At 44.2% G+C, this 26,810-nt stretch overlaps 1 protein-coding gene across 1 annotated transcript in view; it reads left to right on the top strand.

Moving 5' to 3' along the window:
- The window catches only part of PPEF2 (protein phosphatase with EF-hand domain 2), a 98,150-nt gene extending 71,604 nt beyond the window's left edge, over nucleotides 1–26,546 (top strand). The window contains exons 13-18 of the mRNA XM_040327577.1: nucleotides 3,487–3,672; nucleotides 8,551–8,693; nucleotides 8,789–8,895; nucleotides 18,899–19,062; nucleotides 22,322–22,409; nucleotides 26,088–26,546. Coding sequence (XP_040183511.1) covers nucleotides 3,487–3,672; nucleotides 8,551–8,693; nucleotides 8,789–8,895; nucleotides 18,899–19,062; nucleotides 22,322–22,409; nucleotides 26,088–26,290 — 891 coding nt within the window. The 3' untranslated portion in view covers nucleotides 26,291–26,546. The remainder of the gene's footprint in view (nucleotides 1–3,486; nucleotides 3,673–8,550; nucleotides 8,694–8,788; nucleotides 8,896–18,898; nucleotides 19,063–22,321; nucleotides 22,410–26,087) is intronic.
- Nucleotides 26,547–26,810: the final 264 nt, after the last annotated feature.

The following is a 26,810-nucleotide window of genomic DNA, read 5'->3' as shown; positions in this document are numbered from 1 at the left end:
TTGAAGCTTACCTAAACGTGGCAACTTCTAAACTTTGCTAAAACCTTATGGGCCAGATCCACATAGAAATAGATCGGCGCAGCATATGTGAGATACGTTACACCGCTGTAACTTACTTTTGGCTGCTTTGAATCCTCAAAGAATTCGCCGAATGAACTGCGCATGCGCAGTCCCGAAATTTCCCGGCGTTCATTGCGCTAAATGACGTCGCTAGGACTTAATTTTTTTTAACTTAGACAGGACTTACGTACATTCAGATTCACGGACGACTTACTCAAAAAAAAAATCCAAATTTCGACGCGGGAACGACGGCCATACTTTACATGGCAAGTCTAACTATACGCCGCAAAATACCAGCTTTAACTATACGCCGGAAAAAGCCGACTAGAGACGACATAAAGGAATGCGCCAGCCGCTCGTACGTTCGTGGATCGTCGGAAATAGCTAATTTGCATACCCGACGCGGAAAACGACGTGAACGCCTCCCAGCGGACGCCGAAGTATTGCATCTTAGATCCGAAGGCGTACGAAGCCGTACGCCTGTCGGATCTAACCCAGATGCCGTCGTATCTTGGTTTGAGGATTCAAACTAAAGATACGACGCGGGTAATTTGAAAGTACGCCGGCGTATCAGTAGATACGCCGGCGTATTCGCTCTGAGGATCTGGCCCTATGTGTACATTAACACATACACTTTTATGGAGTTGAGTTTAAGAGCTTTGGCGAAAAAACACCAAAAGCATTTAAACTCAAGTTTAGGAGCTGCCAGTGTAGGCTAGTTTACATGATGCGAAACAGTGTTACCTCTTTTTTCATGAATTAAACTCTGCTTCATTATTTAGAACTGACTTTTATATTGTATATTATTAAAGAATCGCTCCAGGCATCGGTATACATAATTACATTGGTACAACTTGGACCAATGTAACTACGGTATGTATGTACCATACATGGCCAATGGTCCTGGAAGTTGGAAATCACAAGCGTAGACACAGCTACTTCAGTGATCTTCACTTGCTTCAGTGTCCAGTCCTGAGCGACTGCCCTGCTGTATTCTGAAGACAGAAGGTTGGCCACTGAGCACGAGTGCCATTCAGAGAATGTTTCACATTTTCTGAATGAATGCAAAGTGCTCTTGGATTGGATGAGGTGGGGAAGTAATGTGACACTCTCAACCTTGTCCAATCAGAGAACACTTTGCAGTCATTCAACAAAAAAAGGAAAAGCATTCTGAAGGGCATAAGCATAGTGGCCAACCTCCTGTGTTCACAATGCAGGACAGCAGCCACTCGTTGCAGCACCGGTAAGCAAGTGATGATCACTGGAGTAGCGGTGTCTATGTCAGTGATTTCCAACTTTCTAGGGCATTGGTCAGGTATACTATATACAGAGTTACATTGGTCCAAACTAGACCAAAGTAACTATGTATAACATACCAATGCCTGGAATTATTCCTAAAGATGTTAAAGCGGGGGTTCACCCTAAATAAAATAATAATAATTTCTAGCATGCCATCAAGCATACTAGCGCGATCTACAGTACACCTTTCTTTTATTTTTTGGCGCCGTACTCACTGTTTACTGCCGTAATGAAGTTTCAGACTCCCCGCGGGGAATGGGCGTTCCTATGCACAGGGAAGATGATTTACGGCCGGCTATAGCGCGTCACGCTCCCCGAAGATAGCCGAAATAGGACTTGCCTCTTCACGGTGTCCGATGTCTGTGCGCAGGCGCCGTATAGCGCCGTGAAGAGGCAAGTCCTATTTCGGCTATCTTCGGGGAGCGTGACGCGCCATAGCCGGCTGTCAATCATCTTCCCTGTGCATAGGAATGCCCATTCCTATGAAACTTCACTACGGCAGTAAACTAAAAGAAATATAAAAGAAAAAAGAAAATAAAAGAAAGGTGTACTGTAGATCGCGCTAGTATGCTTGATGGCATGCTAGAAATTTGTTTTTAGGGTGAAACACCGCTTTAAAGAGGAAGTAAACCCTGATAGGTTTTACTTCCTCTTTGTTTCCCTGCAAAGATAAAGCATAATGGGCTACTATGTGATGTATGCGCGCGGGGGCCACCAGTCATGGCACGATCACCTTTAGAAACGGCCCGATCGCCGTTTATGAAGGTTTCTAAAGTGCGCCTGCGCCAGAGACATCGCGTCCGTCTCTTTTGCAAATATCTCCTAAACTGTGGAGGTTTAGGAGATATTTCAAGCACCTACAGGGTTTACAACCACTTTAAAGACACATTGGGGGGAGATTTGCCAAAACTGATGCACACAGAGTGTGATGCAGCTCTGCATAGAAACCAATCAGCTTTCACGTTTTATTGTCAACACTTAATTGAACAAGCTGAAGTTAGAAGCTGATTGGCTATCATGGCTTCACCAAATTTCACACTATCCATTTTTATTTAAATCAGCCACATTGCATGCTGTATGCCCTGCATCAAAATGCAATATAATTCAACTTATCAGTCCCTAGATGTAATGTTTTCTTATTTAGCGTTGTAAAGGTACGTTTTTTCACCTTAATGCATTCTATGCATTAAGGTGAAAAAACATCTCAGCGTTAGCCCCCCCCCCCCCCCCCCAGTCCCCGTTTACTTACCTGACCCTTCAAAAGTCCCACGCCGTAAATGCGCAGGCTTCTCGGTTGGCTTCTCGGCTCATTCATTGGTTGATTGAAAGCAGCGCAGTCATTGGCTCGCGCTGCTATCAATCATATCCAATGATGCAGCGCGCTGGGGGCGGGGACGAGTGATACAGTGAGCGGCTATAGCTGCCGGCTGTATCATGGCAGCGCGCCCGCAAGGACTTTCCACCATGTGAGAGAGCTCGCATGAAGGTGGAAAGTTCTTGCGGGGAGGAGCCGAGACAGCCGCCGAGGGACTTCAGAAGACCAGGTTCAGGGCCACTCTGTGCAAAACGAGCTGCACAGTGGAGGTTTGTTATTTTTATTTTATAATTCTCTTTAGTGATCCTTAAAGCATATTTCATGCAAGTACAGAAAAATACCTATTGAATCTGCCAGAATTCTAGTGTTCTTGTAGCTACCTAAAAACGAAACAAAAATTTCAAACAATGTTATAAGCAGGGGATGTCTTTGATCACTCTGTGCGGAAGCTTCTATAAGACTGAACGATGCAGCGATGGACATGCCCATCTCTTATCCACTGCAATATCACATCTATAGATTCCCTCCCCTAGACGTGTGCCTGTTTTATCAATACGTAGCAAGCAGCTTGACAGGAGCCAGTACTTGAACAGAAGCTGAAGCCATTTAATGGTAAAGAATTACTATTGGGGGGGGGGGGGGGGGGGTTGACATATTATGATAAAAACACTAGTCCAGATTTCTAACATTACATTTTCTAGATGGCTACAGTTCAGCATTAATTTATTACTGTATTTCTATTTCTTTTCATTTGTTAAATCAGTCCATAATGTTGCATGAATGCGTTTGATAACTCTTAAACCCATGAATAGATTGTAGATATTTTGTGGAGTGATCCTATAGCTCAGGATGGCTGCAAGTCAAACACAGTACGTGGAGGAGGATGTTACTTTGGTCCTGATATAACTGAAAAAATCCTGCAAAAACATGGATTACAAATGCTGATCCGGTCTCATGAGTGTAAGCAAGAAGGATATGAGTTTTGCCACAATGGAAAGGTAAATGACAAATTATAACTATTTGCATATAGTTAAGAAGACTTAAAAAGAAACCAATATATATTAAGCCCTGTACACACGATTGGTTTGTCTGATGAAAACGGAACGATGGACCGTTTTCATCGGACGAACTGATCGTGTGTGGGCCCCATAGTTTTTTCCCCATTGGTGAAAAAAAATATAACCTGTTTTAAATTTTTCCTATGGTTAAAAAACCGATAGAAAAAAACGATCGTCTGTGGGGAAGTCCATCGGTCAAAAATCCATGCATGCTCAGACTGAATTAGGAGACAGGAGCGCTCGTTCTGATAAAACTAGCATTCGGAATGGAGATAGCATATTCGTCACGCTGTAACAGACTGAAAAGCACGGAGACTGAAAAGCGCGAATCGTCTCTCACCAAACTTTTACTAACATGTGGTAACACAAAATCAGCAAAAGCCAAGGGTAGCGCCGTTGGATTTGAACTTCCCCTTTATAGTGCCGTCGTACGTGTTGTACGTCACCATGTTTGGATACGATCTGATTTTTAAGTGATGGTGTGTAGGCAAGACTGATGAAAGTCAGCTTCATTGGATATCTGATGAAAAAATCCATCGGATTAGATTCCATCAGATATCCGATCGTGTGTACAGGGCTTTAGTATATATATCTTAGTATATATTGTGGATCCTGCTGTCCTTCAACCCAGAAGACTGGATTACATTCACTCCCAATGGCAGTGTCTGGGTATCATTTCCTGAGAACAAACAGTACAGGAAAAATGGTGGGCACCCCCAAACACATCCTCCAATGTCCTCAAACTGAGAGGAGCTTTTCTTATCCGTCAGCATTTTCATCCTTTTATTCAATGGAAGTGAGTCAAGTTACAGCTAGACAACACCACAGCTGTCACTTATATAAATTGCAAAGTGAGCGCTCCTAGTCTGAATCTTCTATTGCAATTAGTTTTGATTTCAGTGGGCAGAAAACGATTTAGTCAATCTGTCATCAAACCACATTACTGGGGTGGACCACTCATTAGCAGTTTCACTGAGCCACAGTTTTCCAGATGCAAAGTAATGGTCACTGAACCCTAAGTACTTAATCAAGTTCTTCCAGAAATATGAATTACTAACAATGGATCTGATGGCATAGTGATGCCTCGTACACACGACCGGTTTTCTCGTCGGGAAAACTGCCATGACAGCTTTTGGCCTGGGAAAACCGGCTGTGTGTATGCTCCATCACAGTTTTCCTGACGAGAAAACCATGGGAAAAAAGAGAACATGTTTCCCGCAGACTTTTTCCCGTCGGGAAAACCGGTCGCGTGTATGCTTTCCCGAGATAGCACATTCGTCACGCTGTAATGGACTGAATAGCACGAAAACTGAAAAGCGCGAATCGTCTCTCACCAAACTTTTACTAACACGAGGATCAGCAAAAGCAGCCCAAAGGGAGGCGCCGTTTGAATGGAACTTCCCCTTTAAAGTCCCGTCTTACGTGGTGTACGTCACCGCGCTTTGGACGGGCGGTATTTGGTACTTGTATGAAAGGCAGGCTTGAGAGGAATCCCGTTGGGAAAAACATTGTTTTTTTTCCTGCCGAGAAAAACGGTTGTGTGTACGAGGCATTAACATGATTTACTTCACCAGAATGTATGATCCCAATGCCCTAGGGAAAGACACATTAATGCACCTCTGATCTTAAGAGACTGAGAATGTGTAAATGATTGTAATCCTTGTATTTTGGCCTCACAGGCCATGGCGGGTTGTCCCGATACCGATACCAGTATCGGTATCGGGACCGATACCGAGTATTTGCGGGAGTACTCGTACTCCCGCAAATACCCCCGATACTAAAATAGAATACTTGTCATCCCCCCCCGCCACCACCGCCGCCGCCGCCGCAAACCCGGCGCTGCAAACCGCAAAGCCGCCGCCGTTAATCAGCGTGCGGGGAACAGCTTTCGTTTGAATAGCTGTATCCCCGCCGCGTATAGACACTCCCCCTTGCGCTGGATTGCACGGATGATCTGTCCAATCCCGCGCAAGGGGGAGTGTCTATACGCGGCGGGGATACAGCTATTCAAACGAAAGCTGTTCCCCGCACGCTGATTAACGGCGGCACGTGCGGCATCATCCAGGTATGGGACATGGCTGGAATGTGGGGGACACGGCTGGAATGTGGGGGACATGGCTGGAATGTGGGGGACATGGCTGGAATGTGGGGGACATGGCTGGAATGTGGAGGACATGGCTGGAATGTGGGGGACATGGCTGGAATGTGGGGGACATGGCTGGAATGTGGGGGACATGGCTGGAATGTGGGGGACATGGCTGGAATGTGGAGGACATGGCTGCATTATGTGGGGGACATGGCTGGAATGTGGAGTACATGGCTGCATTATGTGGGGGACATGGCTGGAATGTGGAGGACATGGCTGCATTATGTGGGGGGACATGGCTGGAATATGTGGGGGACATGGCTGGAATATGTGGGGGACATGGCTGCAATATGTGGGGGACATGGCTGCAATATGTGGGGGACATGGCTGCAATATGTGGGGGGACATGGCTGCATTTGGGGACACATTTAAGAAAAGTATCAGTATTCGGTATCGGCGAGTACATAAAAAAAAGTATCAGTCCTAAAAAAGTGGTATCGGGACAACCCTAGTTTCTGCTATTGTGGAAGATGAACATTTTGGATGCTTGGCCAAAACCTTCTGTGAAAGACCTTCTGGTCCAAGGGTAGTTTGTTAATGCATGCTCAGAGAGATTAAAATTGGCAGCCTGGAGATTGAGCAGGAGAAGTTAAGGGGAGGAGGTATATCAGATTTTGTTACCCAGGAAAGTGTCAACACAAACACACGGATAATATGCCACTGAGTAAAGGTAAACTAACCCTTTAACTGATGAAGCCTTCAGACTTACAGTACAGCTTAGCCAGCTGTGATTTTGGAGTGTGCCTGTGGGAATTTGTTTCAGTTCGGCCAAAAGAACATTTGTGAGGTCAGGTACTGATGTTGACTGCTTCTCAAATTATGTTTCAATGCATTATAAAGTGGTTCAATAGGGTTGAGGTCAGGGCTCTGTGCAGTCCCTCCACACAACTTATTATAGTATGTCTTTGGGAACTTAGGGCCAGATCCTCAAAAGGGATATGCCGGCGTATCTACTGATACGCCGTCGTATCCCTGTTTCTATCTTTGGAACTGATCCACAGAATCAGTTTCCAAAAGATAGGCAGAAGATCCGACATGTGTAAGGGACTTACACTGCCGGATCTTAGGATGCAGTACCGCATCCGCCGCTGGGGGCATTTCGAGTCGAAATGCCGCTTCGCGTATGCAAATGAGCACTTACGGACATCCACGAAGCGGTTTAGCTTCGTGAAATCTCCGTAAATACTTACGTTGCAATCGTAAAATTAGGGCTGCTTTTACAAAGTGTAAACTGTTTACACCTTGTAAAAGTAGACCCTTCTTACCCGCGACGCTGTTATTTTTTTTTTTTAATTCCCGCCGTATCTTTTTTTTTTTCCGACGCAACTTTTTTTACCCGGCGCGATTCTCAAAACTCGGCGTAACGTAAAACCGCGCTATGCACGTCTGGAAAATGACGTTGTGAGCATGCGCAGTACGTCTGGCGCGGGAGTGCGCCTAATTTAAATGGGACTCGCCCCATGAAAATAGGAACGCCTTGCGCCGGACGGATTTAAGTTACACAGCCGAAAATTTCTAGGTAAGTGCTTTGTGGATCGGGCACTTAGGTAGAAATTTTGCGGCAGTGTAACTTAAATCAGAATATTGCAGTTACGGCGGCTCTTTGTGGATCTGGCCCTTAGCTTTGTGCACAGTCATTCTGGAAAAGAAAAAAGCCTTCCCCTAACTGCAGTAGGTTTAGCAGTACCCTTCACAGTAAATACCATAACTCAATCATTTGAAAGGGTGTCTACAAACCTTTGGCTACAGATGCATTAACTAGACATCAATCAGAATAAATAACCAAAAATCAGTCTGTGCAATCAGAAGCCAATATACCCAGGGTCGCAAGCTAATGCTAAAAAGGTAATCTCGCTACAACTCCACATTAATAAAATAACAAAACAGTGCACTGCTGCCCACAAATATACAAGAATAAAAATCATAAGTATTACACAGGTGTAAAAAATAATATTACCAGCAATCAAATTGTACAAAGTTAAAAAATGAAAAGTTAAAAAAACAAGCAATAGATCTCCAGACCCAGTGCAGCCCTTATCTGATAACAAACAGGTGTTATATATAATACTGTATGCAAAAAAAATCCACAGTGATCAGATCCCAATTAGAGTGAATCATCTGTGATCTTCGCACCAGAATTCCTACTGTGTGACGTGAAGAAACACTCCACCCAGTGATACTTAAATCTGCTCACCTCATGGTAATGACCTCAATAATAATGAGGGTCAACATAGCGTATTCCCCAGCAAGGATTAATGTGGTGGTCTGGTCTTCTCTCTCCACCAAATAAGATCCCCAATTCATATCACCATATCTACATGATCATATACAGTACCATAGATACATGAAATGGAAAGAGAACTTATAGTGCTCACTGATAATATTTAGAACACTCACAAAAAAGGTAATGGATACAGTGCTTCAAACTATATACTTCCACAGGTATAAGCCGGCATATGCAGACAGACAGCTCACCGAAATGCGTCCCCACTACTACTACAAGCGTGATGATGTCATCAGTAATATGCTTTCCCCCCCTCCTCCATACGCTTTATTTCCGACAGTAGAAGTCGTTACGTTGGCATTGAGGTGTCCACTGCATATTTAAGGCAATTAATTCAGCCATTATATAATCTTTGGACATAAAAATGTTTGTTCCTTTATTTTTTCAGGTTCTCACAATATTTTCTGCATCTAATTACTATGAAGTTGGCAGCAACAAAGGGGCATATGTGAAACTAGGGCATGACCTTGTCCCACATTTTGTGCAATATCAAGCAAACAAAACTACCAACACTCTGACCATGAGGCAAAGGTACTGCTTCCTATATTCCTAGCATTTTGTTCAAAATGACAAGTCAAGGCAGCTTTGGGTGAGTTCTTACGGCACCTGTGCCTTTTTTTTCCTAGAGTGAGCACTGTGGAAGCATCCGCTCTGAAGGCCTTAAGGGAAAAACTTTTTGCTCATAAATCTGGACTTCTTAATGAATTTAAAAGATATGACAAGAATAAAACAGGTAAGTCAAATATGATTTTTTTTTTGTTTTATGTCTAAATATTACCATCAGGTTAACATGTATAGTACAGGGTTGTGTGTAATAAGTGTACACACCAGTCCCGCTGTTTATTGTGAGCATAAATGCCAGGGTTTTTGTGTTCTGAAAAAATGTAGGTAAATGTAGAGCATGAACTGGGATTGAATAAACAGTCTGCCCAAAACACAGATTAAAGTAAAGGGGGTAGGGGAACATGCAGGCGCCCAGGGCTGTACACATGGCGCAATCACAATGCTTTGCTTTCAGAGCTGCTACAAGAATTATACCCCCTGTTGCATTTGCCAGGCAGTACTGCTCCAAAACATGACCCTTTATGTGAATCAGGTCGCACCAAACATGGTGATGCAGGTTAAAAAAGAAGGTGAGGAGTTAACATATGGCTTTCCAGCTGACTGTCAAGCTCCCTCTGCCACCTCACTGAAAAGCATTAAGTAGTGGATCGCATCTCAAAGGCTGCCCCAAAGGATCCATCCGCTCGAAGCCCAAGCCAAAATCCGATTGTTTGGACTGCAAAAAAAGTGACATACTGCATTAGATGTGGTGTTACTGAAGTTTCCACTGTATTTTACAGCACCTCTATCATTCAGAAGGCAGGCTCTGTGAAATGTGTGACACAGTAGTGTATAGTCACAAGGCATAGTCAATATTGGGGTTAATTTACTAACACTGGAGGGTGCAAAATCTGGCGCAGCTCTGCATAGAAACCAATCAGCTTCCAGATTTTCTTGTCAAAGCTTACATTTTTTTTTATTCTTTATTTATTAATTTAGCATTCAGACAGGAGTAAATGGTTGCAGTACATAAAACCATAGAAAGGCAGCACACAAATGCCAAAATGGTCAAAGCTTAATTGAACAAGTTAAAAGCTGATTGGACACCTTGCACAGCTGTACCAAATTTTGCACTCTCCAGTTTTAGTAAATCAACCCCTATCTGTCATTGCATGCAAGGAAGTAAACATGTGGGGATTCTTCAAAAAAAGTAAGTTTTCATACCTCAAGATTATTCAGGTTAAAGAATATGTCACCCCAACATTTTATATACCTGATATGTGTCTGTCTGTCTGTCACTAGGCAAGAGAGCTCATCTATACCAGTTTGGTCAGTTTTTTGGCTGTGATGGGAGAACAGCCTGTCTGTCCTCAATTGGCCAAGACATCTGCTGACACGAACCCTGCACGGCCATTCAGTAGGAAGATCAGTGTACTGCTGCTTCTCCACCTCTCTAAACCCATTAGTCAGAACAAAGATTATGTGATAATTTACTGTAGTTGGAGTTGACTATGAATAATTAAAAGTCAATGTGGAAATGAATATTAGATTTTAACTTTTGAATACACATTTACCTAATTTACTTGTGGAGAATTGTTGTTTAAGTTTTTAACTACAGTGGATTACAGGTACCTCAAGTATTCTGAGGGGTGACTGACAAGTCGATTTGCAGTGTCTGAGACTTAGATGATCTTTAGACTAGGTTCACACAGATGCGGCTCTGCCTCCTGAAAGCAGGGAAAAGGTCCCTGCTCCATTTTTGAAATTGCAGCCCAGATGGGAACTGCAAGTGCAGTTCCCAGTGTCAGTGCAATTTCCAGTGCGTGCTGCGTGCCATTAAGGATTAATGGAGCCTACACACATCTCCTGCATGTAACTGTGGGTGGTTGTGGCTGTGGAAACAAGTGCAAACCTAGCTTTAGAGGTCTTCTTATTTTTGACTTATGCCGCGTACATGCGATCATTTTTCAGCATGAAAAAAAACGTTGTTTTTCAAAAATGTCATTTAAAATTATTGTGTGTGGGCTTCACATCATTTTTCAGGTTCTGAAAAACGACAAAACGAAAATTCAAACATGCTGCATTTTTTAACGTCGTTTTAAACAATGTAGTTATTCGGGTTGTAAAAAATGATCGTGTGTGAGCTAAAACAACTTAAAAAAAACCTGTGCATGTTCTGAAGCAAATTATGAGATGGGAGCGCTCGTTCTCGTAAAACTACCGTTCATAATAGAGTAAGCACATTCATCACGCTGTAACAGACAAAAAAGCGCAAATCGTCTTTTACTAACACGGAATCAGCTAAAGCAGCCCAAAGGCGAATAGAACTTCCCCTTTATAGTGCTGTCGTACGTGTTGTATGTCACCGCGCTTTGCTAGATCATTTTTTTTAAACAATGGTGTGTGGGCAACATCGTTTTAATGATGAAGTTGGGAAAACTTCATTTTTTCGACATGCTGAAAAACAACGTTTTTTTTCATGCTGAAAAATGATCATGTGTACGCGGCATGAGAAATTCAGAAAAGGGAGAGAGAACCCGATACCATCATGTTTCATCCTCCATATTTACCAGTTGGTCTCAGACTGAGCAACCATCTAATTTCTTTAAACTTCTGGGGCCGGATTCAGATACAAATGCCTATCTTTAGGCTGGCGTAGCGTATCTCATATACGCTACGCCGCCGTAACTTTGACAGGCAAGTCCCGTATTCAGAAACAATTTACACCTGAAGTTACAGCGGCGTAGCGTATATGGGCCGGCGTAAGCCAGCCTAATTCAAAACTGGCTGGTAGGGGGCGTGTTGTATGCTAACTAATCGTGACCCCACGTCTTTGACGTTTTTATCCCAGTGCGCATGCTCCAAATTACGCCACAAATAGTCAATGCTTTCGACGTCAACGTAACTTACGCAAAACCCCATACTTAACATTGCGTACGCCTCATATAGCAGGGGTAACTAAAAGCCTTACGTAAACGACGTAAAAAAATGCGCCGGGCACACCTACGTTTCTGAATTGGCGTATCTACCTAATTTACATACCTAATTTACATATTCTACGCTTAAATATACGGAAGCGCCACCTAGCGTCCAGCGTAAATATGCAACTAAGATACGACGGCGTAAGAGACTTACGCCGGTCGGATCTTAGGGAAATCTATGCGTAACTGATTCTAAGAATCAGGCGCATAGATACGACCCCGCACACTCAGAGTTACGACGGCGTATCTGGAGATACGCCATCGTAACTCGTACCTGAATCTGGCCCCTGATTTATTGGCCAATAATACCTTAACCCTGTTTTCAGTAGACTTCTGGCCCAAAAAAGTCAATTTTTCTTTATCGTACATCACGGGACACAGAGTCTTAATCATTACTATGTGGGTTATATTCCACCATCAGGTGCTGGACACTGGTGTAATCAATTAGAACAGGAAGTTCCCTCCCTATATAACCCCTCCAATACTGGGAGCACCTCAGTTTTTTCACCAGTGTCTAAGGTGTTGGTCACGAATTAACATGTGCTCTGAGGAGCTCCACTGGAGGGATCCATGCTGGATGTAAAAAGCCTCCATAAAATCCGGATCCGTCCAAGGTGCTTCATAGCCAAAGTGGACGGTACCCGGGCCTCGGTACGAAGAACGAGGTTTTGCCTATAATGCTTCTCTCTGAGAGCTGGACCCTGGGTTCCAGTACATTGGTCGATGCCAAAGACCAAATATTTTTTCTGTTGCCAGGGTGCTATATAGGTCCAGGGGAGAGGTGACCTGCTATGGACCCCAGTCCCTGAAGGTCTGAGACGAAGCCCGCGTTGAGGGGTGAAGGCTGGGCCTCTTGCTTTGCAATACCCTGCAGCGTGGAAAGGTAAGCGGAGGTACCTACGGGACTTGGTCCGACAGTGGGTTCTCCATTGGGGATTATGGGTCTCGCCTATTTTATGCTTCTATGCATGGGCAACTTAACCACAAAGTCTTTTGAGACAGGATGGCTCTGGCACCCATATACCTCCCCTAGTGGGTCCTAGTCCTCTGCTGAAGGGGCTATTGGGTCTTGCCTATAATGCATGTGTGCCTTGGCAAAGAAACCACTATGTCTGTTGAGACAGGATGGCTGTAATACCCATAGATCTCCCATTCAGGAGGTTGGTACCCCTACATGAGTATGTCTTATCTGTTTTCCAAGAAGGGCCATAAGAGGACATGCCGGGTGTTTCGCTTGCCATGCTTTCCAGGAACGGAAGCTCAAGGTTAGCTGATCTAGGGTGCAGCTTACTGCCTCCGCTTCAGGCTCTGCCACGATGGGGGGGGGGTCCCTCGTAGTCTCTACGGCTCCTTGGGGGATCTCCCTCTCCCCCCACCTCCACCATTCCCCTACGCGCGTGTGCGTGAAAGGGGCGCGCTTTGAAGGCGGGGGGACGATGCGGTTGCCGCTGGCGCACGCGCACGTGCGCCGACTTATGGTGCTGACGCAGGGCGGCCCCTTCGAAAAGCCCAGACGTCAGAGAAGCCAGGGGGACACAGTAGCTTGAGCACGTAAGCACCTTGTGGAAATTGGATACAGATTCATTTAAGACACCTACTCGGCATCTAGCTGTGTTAGCAAGCATTATTTGCTAGACTAAGTTCAACTGTTGATGCACCAGGGTTAAGTTCCTCTGCTTTTTGCTTAGGACTTTGTCTCCCCGTAAAAGAGGGTTCAGGGGTAGGAAGGGGTATCACCACCTAAATCTGGTGGCCCTTTTTTATCATGCTTGCATGATACTATCCTCCCCTGTAGAGACTTAAGATAGCTTACATAATTAGCTATTAGCCCTGTCAGGCGTGAGCCTCCCCCAACATTGCAGCACTCTGCATATGTTTTGTTGCATTGCATGTATAGGTCTATAAGATGTTAACTGCTATATTCACAGCAGCCTCACAAGCAGAAAACATGGTGTGTCCCTTTCCCTGCTCTAAATCCTCAAACAAGGGATTGAAAGACCTGAGGATGAAGGTTCACTCTCAGAGAACAGATAACAGGTGTTAATGAGGAGAAAACTATCAGAAGCCCCAAAAGCTCTGGTTGCAGCTGCAGTCTTTTCAGAGATCCAAGCTGCATATAACTTCACTTAGCCTAGACGGCCAGAGCCTCTGTCTCTTTAAAGTCCTCATCCTGGTGTTGGCTTCAGGCTAACCGAATGCACAACAGGGGGGGTGCACATTTGCTGCTGTGCACATGGCTAACGTTGCAGGTTTGCGGAGACGCACACATCTGCAGAGCATAACTGCCTCTTTACAGTCCACATGTTTGCATGAAGTACATGAGTTTGGAATGTTCAAAATGCATGTGGGGTAAAAAACGGTAACAAAGCATGTTTTATTGTTGATCACATAAAGAGACATGTTATTTTGTTCGTATGATTTTATATGGTCACATAAGGGTGTTTAATCACAGCAAAGTGCCTAAAATCGCATAAAAATGCTTAAGTGCATAAAGATGCGGGATCACACATGGTTACTTGATAACCCAGGTCCTTGATTACCCAAGGTTATTTAGGTCACACAGAGAGGCTTGTTTCCACAGGAATGCCTAAAATCGCATGAAGATGCTTAAGTGCATAAAGATGCGGGATCACACATGGTTACCTGATAAACCAGGTCCTTGATTACCTAAAGTTATTTAGGTCACACAGAGAGGCTTGTTTCCACAGGAATGCCTAAAATCGCATGAAAATGCTTAAGTGCATAAAGATGCGGGATCACACATGGTTACCTGATAAACCAGGTCCTTGATTACCCAAGGTTATTTAGGTCACACAGAGAGACTTGTTTCCACAGGCATGTCTAAAATCGCATGGAAATGCTTAAGGGCTTAAGGATGCGACATCACACATGGTTATCTGATAACCCGATTCCTTGATTATCCAAGGATATTTGGTCGCACGGAGAGGCTTGTTTTATACAGGAGTGCCTGAAATCGCATGAAGATGCTTAAGTGCATAAAGATGCGGGATCACACATGGTTACCTGATAACCCGAATCCTTGATTACCCAAGGGTATTTGGTCACACAGAGAGGCTTGTTTCCACAGGAATGCCTAAAATCACATAAAGATGCTGGAGTGCATAGAAATGCGGGATCACACAGGTTTACCTGACAAACCGGAAACCTTGATTACCCAAGGATATTTGGTCACACAGAGAGGCTTGTTTCCACAAAAAGGTCTGAAATCGCATAAAGATGCTGGAGTGCATAAAGATGCGGGTTCACACATGGTTATCTGATCACCTGAGTCCTGGATTACTCAGGCATATTTGGTCACACAGAGAGGTTGTGCCCGCAAAAATGCCAAAAATCGCATTAAAAGGCTTAATTGCATAAAATTGCTGGATCGCACAGTGGTACTCGATCATACAAGAATCCTTGGTCCCACAAGGGTACTTGTCCGCACAAGAGTGCTTAAGATGCATAGATGTTGGATCGCATGAAAATTTGCTGAATCGCATAAGAATGCATGTTTGCCTAGAGTTTGACTTAGGAGGCATTATAATTAGGTTTCCTTAATTATACAGGATTCCTTGGCCTTGCTTGCAGGATGCTTGTTCATAGCTCACATGCTATATGTATGCGTGTATACAGCACGCCCCCTTTTTCATGTGTTTGCGGAAAACATATTCTTATGAACTCACGCTTCTATGAACACACGCTTCCATAGAGGCATATGGCTTTAAAGCTTGCCACATGCACATAGGGGGAGCTATTTGCATGTGTGTTTATTTACAAGGCTGCTAGGGCCCGCCTCTAGCAGGGCTAAAGGCCCAGGGTATAGCAGTAATGTCATTCCGAGGCAAACCCGTGCTGACAGATCAGTCAGTAGCATGGCTGGGCCTAGGGGAGTCCAGCATGATTAATTATCTGGAACTCCTGGGTTAGGATCCCAGTCTAGAGGGAATATGCCGTCTTTATTCAAACACAGTTCCCTATGCTCAGTTTTATTCAAGGCTGATATAAACTTTGCTCTGTCGGGCTGGAACGAGTGGATCCTAACCTAGCATTATCCTAGGAGTCTTGTCCCAGGGATATGCTGGAATTTCAGTTTAGGGTTCTTAACTGAATGATTGGCAGAAGGGAATATCCTTCATACCCATTACCTGGGAGCAGGTTGCGAGGACTGGCCTCTAGGGATAGAATCCAGGCCTGGAAGAGACCACGGCACAGGGAAGGTGGTCAAGCTCCTAGGGAGCCTTATCTGCTAGCTTTCTAGAGCTACGGATGGAGCATCCGGCTTAAGGACCTGAACGTTTAGGTTACAGGGTTGCTCTGTCTGAATACAATCTGACTATGCCTCTCTAGTGGTTTACTTTGGTTACCAGAGAAGAGCTTGTGCCTTGCCTATTGTCAATTGTCATTCATGGAATGCTAGATTGGCAGGCGATTCGCTGGAGCCATCAACAATCGGGTCCGGGAGATTGGCCTCTACACCCCGACTTTTTTCTGACCAAATGTCATAGAAACGTTACCCTGCACATAAAGGGTGTTGACGTCCAGGTTCAACAAGTGATTGAACAACTTTGTGTCAAGGACAAAGGATCCACCCGCATGCGGGACAGATTTTTTAGTGACCCTGGGGGCCCAGTTGTCGCTGGTTTATGTGTTTTCTCCCCCCAGGGCCGCAACCTTCGTGGCTTCCATGCTACATCAGAAGAGAACGGAAGCTGGCTTAATTGCTCCAGCATAGCCCATACAACCTTACTGCGCAGGGACAGCAGAACTGATCGTAGAGGACCCAGGGTCCCTTACAGCTTGTCCAGGCCTACTTTGCAGGGTTACATCCTGTCTTGCATACATGGGTATTAATGGTCTGGCTGTTATAGCCTGCATTCTTGAGGATCGGGGTGTACAGAATCAGTGGCAGTTACCTTGATTCATACAGGACAGCTGGCCTCCAGGACCAGATATCCTAGGATATGGAAGGCCCATGTTCCTGGTGTGAAACCAAGGGGTGGAATCCTTGGTAGTAGGTCATAGGTAAAATTCTTACCTTTCTACATTGGAAAAGAGATGGAGCTGGCCTTAAGTTCCATCAAGGGTCCGATCTCGGCACACTCTTGATCTGGGCCGTTATACAAGGGGTGACGGGTATAAGTCCGCCAGTTAAGGCGCCCTTGTGCTCGGAGGATTGGATCCAGTATGCTGGCTTACAGAGTCAGCACCTTGGGCTGATGCACCATAAATATTTCCCTTTATCCTTCTAAAGAGGAAATTGGTGTTCTTGTTTGCGGCTGCCTCCGCAAGAGAGTATTGGCAACTTTCTTTGTATAGAGCCATACTTAATTATTTTTACAAGAAGGGTGATGTTAAATACTCACCCAACCTTAATGGCTAGAAGGATCCAGTGTTCATTTGAATTAAGATATTCTTGCCTTCCTTTTCCTTTTGTTCAGGATCTTGATCCGCGGAAGGAGAGGTTATTGCTTTCTCTTAATAAAGATAAGAGCAGTTAAAGATCTATCTGAAGGCTTCAGATATAGAAACCTAACGTTTTGTTGCCAGAAAGCCCCTAGATGGGGCGGGCAGTGTTCAGATCGGCTATTAAAATGGCTATGCACTCTCTCGTTATAGTAAGAGAGCTCAAGACCTATCTGAAGCGGCTGCTCGGATACGGAAGACTGATGTTGTTGCGTTACCAGGAGGCCCCAGCAAGGGGCAGGTAGCGTCTAAATCAACTATTGTCAAATGTTGATTCATCAGGTTATTATTCAGGCTTGTGGTTTATAGAGAGGGCTTCCCCCTGTTTCTTTTTGGGGTGCACCCTACCAGGATAGTAAGCACTTCATGCGGGGTGCATTACCAAGCCTTTATGACTCAGATTTGCCAGACCTGCAACTTGGTCGTTTGTGCTTACGTTCACTAAATCCTATCAAGTGGACATAAGACGGCAGGAGGATGCAACCTTTTTTTGTTGCCACAATATGCGGCAGGCAGAATTAGAGGTCCTCGTGTCTGATGGCAGTCTGCATTGTTGGTGTCTCCCTCCCCTCAGTAAGCATTGCTTTCGGACATCCCACATAGTAATGATTAAGACTCTGTGTCCCGTGATGTACGATAAAGAAAATAGGATTTTTATAACAGCTTACCTGTAAAATCCTTTTCTTGGAGTACATCACGGGACACAGAGTCCCCACCCCTCTTGTTTGGGGATATTGGGACACTTATTGCTTGGGACAAAAACTGAGGTGCTCCCAGTATGGGAGGGGTTATATAGGGAGGGAACTTCCTGTTCTAATTGATTACACCAGTGTCCAGCACCTGATGGCGGAATATAACCCACATAGTAATGATTAAGACTCTGTGTCCCGTGATGTACTCCAAGAAAAGGATTTTACAGGTAAGCTGTTATAAAAATCCTATTTTTTCCAGCTTTTAACTCTGAGGCCTCGTACAGACGGGCAAACATGTACGATGAAAACGGTCCGCCGGACCGTTTTCAGCGGACATGCCCGCCCGGAGATTTCTGTATGATGACTGTACACACCATCATACAGAAATCCGCGCGTACACGATACGCGGCGACGAGGCCGCGCCGTCGCCGCGACGATGACGCGGCGACGTGCGCGGCCCTGGCAGTTCAAAGCTTCCACGCATGCGTCAAAGTCATTCGACGCATGCGAGGGATGGTGGCCGCTCAGACATGTACCGTAAATCTGTACAGACGACCGAACATGTCCGACGGACAGGATTCCAGCGGGCATGTTTCTAAGCAAGTTTAGAAACATTTGCCCGCTCAAAAACGGTCTGGCGGGCAAATGTACGCTGGAATCCTGTCCGCTCGGCTGTACAGACGACCGAACATGTCTGCTGAAACTGGTCCGCCTGTTCGGCCGTGTGTACGGGGCCTGACAGTCTGTCAAACCTGTAGCTCAGTCTACTCTTCATTGTTAAAGGTCTTCAGCCACTGGTAAGCTTTTCTTTAACCTGTTGCCCTGTAATGCATATCAAGAAAAGGTTGAACCTTTAGAAACAATTCTTGTAATTCTACTGTGGCTTTATGTCTGCCAAACAATGGGAACGGGAAGGATCTTGGTGGAAATAGTGGAAACCATCAGCTGCCAGATGTTGGAGTTCTCAAACCACAGGCTGTGCAAGCTAGAGGCAGGAAAGATGGATTTTATGTTATCTCAAGACCTAATTACATTGCTTAACTTTTCTATACAGGATCCATCACATTAAATGACTGGGCAACTGCACTAGAGTCGGTCTTAAAACTAGGACTGCCATGGAGAATGCTCAGGCCACAACTTGTCCGCAATGCTACAGACGGTCTACTAAAATACAAAGAATGGTTTGATGAACTCTCTGTGTGTCAGCCAACTAGAGAGGTAAAGCTTTTTAAATATGTACTGTATATGTAAAAGAATATTTTTTCTACTAGTTTAACACTTCTCCCTGTGAGGAACTGTATATTTAAAGACATTTATGCCTCGTTTCCACTGAGTGGATCGGTTCAGTACGGTTTGGTACAGTACGCTTTTTTGGGTGTTTCCATTATGAAAGCGTGCCATAAAAGCGAACCGTACCGGACCATTCTGGGTCCTGCTTCAGATGTGGGGCCATAGAGAATGGAACGGTTCCATTAGGGCGGACCTACAAATACATCTCACTGATTGGTGGATGTGCTAGGCTTTTTTTCTAAACCTTGCATGGTCCTGGATGGTCCGATTTGCAGTGGAAATGCTCTGAAGAATAGACCGGACCATTCTAACCCGTTCCATTCTAAGCGACCCGAACCGATCCGCTCAGTGGAAACGAGGCATTCGTTTCTTTTAGCAAGCATACTTTGTTGAACTCTAGATTATCTTTATTGCATACTTACTGTACACTGGTCCAGCATGGACCAATGTAGTTATGCACATCTAATACCAGAGGGACCGTTATGAAAATGGATATCACTGTAATAATCAGCGTTACAACAGTGATTGCCACAATCTTCCAGGTCCTGCATGTCATTTCTCTTCCTCTCCACCTCATCCAATCAAGTCGACAACAGACCAACTTGTGGTCAGTGTGTAGTGGGGCAGCTGCACAGCACCTGGAAGATTGCAGTGATTACTGTAGTAGCACAGATTACTACAGTGATTGTCAGCTTCCCCAGCGGCCCTCAGGTTTGAGATATGCATACTTACATTGGTTCCGGTTGGACCAAATTTAAGTATGCAGTGAAGGTCATACCTGGAGTTCAGCTTTAAACTCTTTTTTTTTAATGGCAGCAAAGGAATGCTTTAACAGTAACCTGTTGCAAGAGAAACATGGAGGCAGCCATTGCTGACCTTTGCAATGTTAAAATGCTAGTTAACTGGCAGATATAGGGCAGGAGGGTTTACAAAGGCAAAGCAAGATCTTAATCAATACACCAGAAGCTCTCCACTATCACCCCATGAGAGCAGTGGTGGATAGCACCTATATATTCGAGGGCCATGCTATTTCACTAATTCACACCACTCATAATGCTCCCTCAATCAACAGGCAGGACTTCATCAGGCTTCTTCCTATCACCAATCCATTAGTACCTCCTAAGGTCAGGCAACAGGAAGTAGGAGGAGAATCATGATACTTACACAAAAACGCCATCGGATTTAGCTGACTGCATCCCTACTGGAATCTGCATGGCCGCGAGAAAGATGCTGTGGGTGCCGGAAATCACAGCGGGCAACCCGGCGGCAACACGACTGGATGGATGCCCACACAGCGGCACCAGCAGTGTCATTGGTCTTCCCCCCACATTAAAACTAGCTCAGCTGCACCCGAGCAGAGAGGATTCAGTGCAGCCGCCTTGCCAGGAGATTTGCGCTGTCAATCTCTATGCAGAAGCCGGACATCTGTATTAGAAGTGACAGCAGCAGTGAGAGGAAAATACAGGGCTAGTGGCAGAGGTGGTGGAACTCGGCCATGTTCCAGCTGAAAAAAAGCCCTGCCTTCATAACCCAGGACCCTTGCCACCCTGGGGATGGTGTTACCCGCGATGGTGTCACCTGGGTGCGGTCCACACCCCCCGCACTCCCATAGCGACACCACTGTTGGACAGTCTATAGTAGAGTAAATCTTCACATTCTGTTTGAAACATGAGGCAATCACCATGGCAGGCTAGTTCTGGTCAAGGTGAAAGCAATCAACAGAGCTTCCCATGCTGGGAGAGATGTGTTTGTTTCATATAACATTTGTGATCCAACACAGGGAAATAGCTAGAAATGCATGTGACCCATTAGAATAGTTTTCTTGCCTGCTGGTGAATAGGGACAAGGCAGATAAATTATTTGATGGACATAGGGGAATTGATCAGCCAAGACACTACAAACTTCAGCCACAACATGTGAGCCCATCATTACAAGGAAAGGCAGACAAACAACAGAGAAATATAACTATACTAATACCTAGTAAAATCAATGAAAACATTTGAAAAGGTATGTAGCACCCCCTTACTTTCAGTATGGGCACTACGCTAAAGTTAGTGGGTAATGGGAGAATTATTTTGCTCCCATTCGCAATTTGTTAAATTTGGGCTGCTGTCATTCCTGAACTGCCTTGTGGGTCAGTCTGCGCTCCAGGGGTGTCGTTTCCACACCTGGGCGACAGGTGGCGCTAGAGGGGTTCTGGCAGAGCCACTTTTCCCCAGCTGCCAATTGGAGGCGTTTTCCCTCGCGGAGCATGCTGGGGAGGAGTATATCTGTGGCAGACGCCATTTTTCTTAGTCCTTCGCGGGTTCCAGGTGCGGCACCCACCTTCAGGGTGTGCGCATCCAACGGACCCCAGTGATGGCCTACCAGGCCGGGGTTACACGCTAGGCGGAGCTCCACGTTCCTGATAGGGACCCCAGTGACTTACTGGGTTCCCAATTCTTTTGAGGAGATCCCAGGCAGGATGCCGTTCGATGGGGGGTCGGCTTGAGGAGAACCCAGAGGCAGGTTGTCCAACAGGGCTTGAACGAACCATCGGGGATCTGGTGACCGGAATGCTGACAGGTACACTTTGCTGTCATCCGGTGACCTATGCTTACTGGGAGGATTCGCTCAATTCGTCCATTTAGCTCATTCAAAATAATTGGCCTGTGGCAGGGGCCCTAGAGGCGGGTCTGTGGCAGAGGCCTGTTCCTCCCAGCAATCTAAAGTGACACTTCGGCTGCCAGGCTCGTGGCGGGAGTCTGTCCGGGGGCACTTCACCCACTCTGGCTAGAGTAGCGACGAACTGCAATTGATACTACTGAGAGCAGGTTTGCTCGGTTCATATCCAGGCCTGATACTGCAAAGTTCTCTCTTGCTTCATCAACCTTTTCTCCTCATTTGATGTTGATGTTGGCCATGTTGGGCCTGGAAATAAAGCATTTGAAAACTCTTTATTCATTGACTGGACATTCGCTCACTACTCTACTCATCAAATACACCCCTAGACAACACTGAGGTAACTTAATATGCCGATCCCAACAACAACCAGCGGCTCCTGAGGGGGTAGCACTACAGGTACAATACCTTTAATGTTCCTTTTTATGGGTAAGAATTTATTTATTGTCTATTTTTGATTTAAAGTATTATGCCTTTAAACTAAACATGTCGATTGTATAATTTTCTCTCTCTTTATCACTTGTAGAATATACAGTCGAGTCTGTTAGAAGCCCTGTACAGAAACCGATCAGATTTGGAAACAATATTTAGGATAATAGACAGTGATAGCTCAGGTAAGTGCAGTTAAATTACACTGAAAATAAACAGCAAAAATCTACTTTTAAAATGTATATATTCATTAAACCCTGTAATAAAGCTAAAACATAAATTAAAAAATCATTATTATTGATCATTGTAGCCAGCAAAATAAAGATAATGAAAACCAGGATTTAATACAGATGTAGAGAAGGTAAATATTTTTTATCAAAATTATACCTTTTACTGAAAGGTATTGCTTTGACAATACATTTTTTGCCTTCTCTACATCTGTATTTTTCATTATTATTGTTAATGTTGGAACGCAGAAAAATAATCATATACTGTAACACATTAACATTAAAGTGGAACTACACCTAAATTGCCCAAATTCGTTTTTGCAGACAAGACATGCTATGCCTGCTCGCAGTCTTCTATTGAATGTCGACTAAAATACGACTAAAACTAAAACAATTCAGGTGACTAAAATACGACTAAAACTAAAATGGTGTTTTGGTCAAAAGACAATGGGCCAGATTCTCATACATTCGCGCTGCTCCTGGGCAGCGTAATATATGAGATCTACGTTACACCGCCGCAGGTCTACAGGTTTACATCCTGATTCTCAGAACACTTACCTGTAAACTTGCGGCGGTGTAGCGTTAGATTGCTCGTCGCAAGCCCGCCCAATTCAAATGGGGCGGGCACCATTTAAATTAGGCGCGCTCCCGCGCCGAGCGTACTGCGCATGCTCCGTCGGGTAAATTACCCGACGTGCATTGCGCTAAATGACGTCGCCCCGACGTCATTTGCCTAGATGTATACGTAAATGGCGTCCAGCGCCATTAACGGACATCTTACGCAAACGACGTAATTTTTATTGAATTCGACGTGGGAACGACGGCCATCGTTAACATTGGTTGCGCCTGCTAATTAGCAGGGGCAACCTTACGCGTCGGGTACGCTACGCAAACGACGTTAATTCGCTGCGTCGACCTCGCGTATGTTCGGGAATCGCCGTACTTACCTCATTTGCATAGACGACGGGGAAAAGCGACGATGCGACACCTAGCGGCGGGAAAAAAAAATACTTTTAAGATCTGACATCGTAACAGCCTTACGCTTGTCAGATCTAATGGGTACCTATGCGCAACTGATTCTGAGAATCAGTTGCATAGATACCCGGGGCCAGATGAGGTGTTACGACGGCGCTAATGGTGTTGCGCCGTCGTAACGCCTTTGAGAATCTGGCCCAATGAGTAAAACTAAATTGAAATTTGACATCAAAATGAACACTAGTTATATATCACAATGGCTAAATCTATGTCTGTATTGCATGTTCAAACCTTAATACAATAAATAATAACATGTTGTTAGATTTTTACTCCAGGAGTACATGAGTTTCAAAATTCTAGAGAAATGCTTAAAAAAAGCATTACAATTTAACTAAACCCATTAGAGTTACTAAATGATTTTAGTCAACTAAAATGTACTGGAGATTTTAGTCTACTAAAATGAAAACAATTCAGATGACTAAAATACGGCTAAAACTAAAATGACATAAAAGGATATGACTAAACCCAAATATAAATTTTAACGTCAACATTAATACTTAAGGAGCTATTGTGTGTGTTCATTGTCAATCACAACATCCAGCAATGAGGATTCACATCAATCCTTATCAAAAAAAGCTGCCCACTGAACAAATAAAAACAAAACAACCTATAATACAACCCACTCCTGACAGATACTCACCACAAATGACAGATTCCCAGCTGACAGGTCAATGTAAACGAAGGGCAGGTTTAGTGTCTGTTGTCATTGGTCATGGTTATTTTTGGCCAGTGATGTCAAACCCCCCTCCCTCCTTTGTTTACATTCATCCGTCAGCCTAGAAACCTTGGTTGACAGCTAAATAAGATGGGTGGGGATCCCCACTGGTTGTTAGGAAGCCGTTGGTAAATGTACAGGTGCATCTAAAAAAAATTTAATATCATAAAAAAAGAAAAAAAAAATCAGGAAGTCTATTCAAAAAGTGAAACCTCATAAAGTATATTATATAGATTCATTACACATAAAATGTATATATTTCAAGCATTTCTTTATTTTTTATTTTGATGATTGTAGTGATACCTTACATACATTAACGATCGCAGTGATACCTCACATGTGTGGTTTTAAATACAGGTTACATATGCGGGCGTGACCTACATATGTGTTTGCTTCTGCATGCGAGCATGAGGCATTTTAAAATGTTTTATTTTTATTGTTTTATTTATTTATTTTTATTTTATTTTTTTTACACTTTTTTTACTGACAGGTCCCCTTTACAAGGAGATCTGGGGTCTATAAGTCCCCAGATCTCTCCTCTTTGCTGGAAAGCCCAAGATAAAAAGACAAAAAACAAAAAAGTGATGTCATGATGTTGCTTTCAGCCTCTGAGGGTCAGAGCTCTATGGAAAACCACCACCACTTTTCATTTCCAGAGACTGGAGAAGCACCAGAGGGCGGCAGGAGGGGGATTACCGCCCCCTCCGGCTGCCTGTAAAAGCAATCAAGAGGCTAAATAGCCACTATGATGGCTTTTAGATTGCAGGGAATCACCGGCTGAAATAAAAAGATACCTGGATGATGCCTGTTGCAGCTGGCATCATTCAGTTTTCTCCACTTCAAGTCCCCGACATCAAATGACATCAACCTGGGGGATGTGGTTAAAAAAAGCTATTTTGGCTATACTTCTGTAGGCACGCGAGTCCAGTTTGTTCTGCACTCCTGTGACCAATTTTCAGCCAACAGTGGACTAAAGTCTGCTGTCGGCTGATGTCACTCAGCTGGCCCAGGCTCAGAAAAGATCACAACCATATGGTCAGGATCCACCTAGAGGCCTGTACTGGCACCAGGCTCAGTCTCCGAGTAATCCGCTAAGAGTCTGAGCCAGTCTCTCCACAGCCCAGTGCTCCAGTGAGCACTGGAGGAGCAAAGCAGAAAGCCAGTGACTGACAGACAAGGGTCTTTGCTCAGAGCAGAGGAGGAGAACTGAGCGATTGTGGTGTTTGATCGCTTAGTTCTTACTTCAAAGCCAGCAGAGGACAGAAGCAGCATTGGATTGATTCTGCATCCACCTAGGTGAGTATAAATATATACAGTATGTAAGTCCATGCTTCTTTTTTAAAATGTATGCAAGTCCTTTTTAAAAAAAAAACATAATAAATAGCACAAGCAATGCACAGTGTGATCGCTGTACTACAGGAAAAGTTTATATTGTTTTTCTAATGGATAAAGGAATTATTGTGCATAGTTTAACTAAAGCCGGCCATACATGGATCAATATTTGGCCTGTTCAGAATTGACCAGACAAATTTTGATCCATGTATGAGCTGGCTGGTTGTTACCAAGTTGATCTATTGATCGACTTGTATACAATCAGCACCACCTGTTATAGCTGGCAACAATGATCATTGTATTCTGACGGCAGGGAAGGTTCCCCACTGGCAGAATACAATACCACAGCGGGAGTGATTACCTTAATCACCTCGAATGTGTGGATGGGGGAATTGGCAATTTTTTTTTGTTCCACCTGCTGCTCAATTAAAAAAAAAAATCATGTATGGCCAACCTTACAGTAAATACTCATATATACTGGTAACAAAAGCAATTAAGCATCATATTTAGACTTGCTACACTATGATTAGGTTATTTCATTCTTTCTGTTTCAGGCCTCATTTCATTTCAGGAGTTTCATCACACTTGGAAGCTACTGAGCTCCCATTTGAAAATAGAGGTCAGCGATGACGCCATTGCTAACATGGCCAGGAGCATAGATTTTAATAAAGATGGCAACATAGACATCAATGAGTTCCTGGAAGCCTTCCGATTAGCAGACAGACCTCACACTGAAGATAAAGAGCCAGATTTGTGATACAAGCTCCTTCGCATTTAAACCCTATCATACAATTCAGAGCCACATCAAAATGGAAAACCAATACAATCTGTTGACTCTAAAAGGATACAATATTCTACATAGAGAGAAATTCAGCATGTACAGATTCATCATGATTGATTAAATTCCCATCAGTACATTATAAAAATAGTATGTATTATAATGTGAATGTAAATCTGAAAAACATAACCTGTATTTTACATAATATTTAAATAAAATTGCATGCTATAGACATTAGAGGTAAGAAGGTAAGAGTCCATTATTGCAATTCATGATGTGTTTCCTTCTATACTTGTGACTGTCAATTTGAACCAATATTATAAAATTAGCTTTTTATGGCAATGATATTATTCAGCCAAGGCTGTCTTGGCTGGTACCTGCTATCAGTGCTGGTTTGAGGCTGGGACACCTCCACGCCACATTACATGAAGACATACCTGCTCTGGAACTAGTATTGGGGACATGGTAGACAACAGCATCTACCTACAGAATATCTTAA

Source organism: Rana temporaria, chromosome 1, assembly GCF_905171775.1.
Source record: "Rana temporaria chromosome 1, aRanTem1.1, whole genome shotgun sequence".
In the NCBI taxonomy this organism is placed as follows: domain Eukaryota; kingdom Metazoa; phylum Chordata; class Amphibia; order Anura; family Ranidae; genus Rana; species Rana temporaria.
The sequence above is the reverse complement of the archived record's forward strand: the minus strand, read 5'-3'. Positions and strand labels throughout refer to the sequence as shown.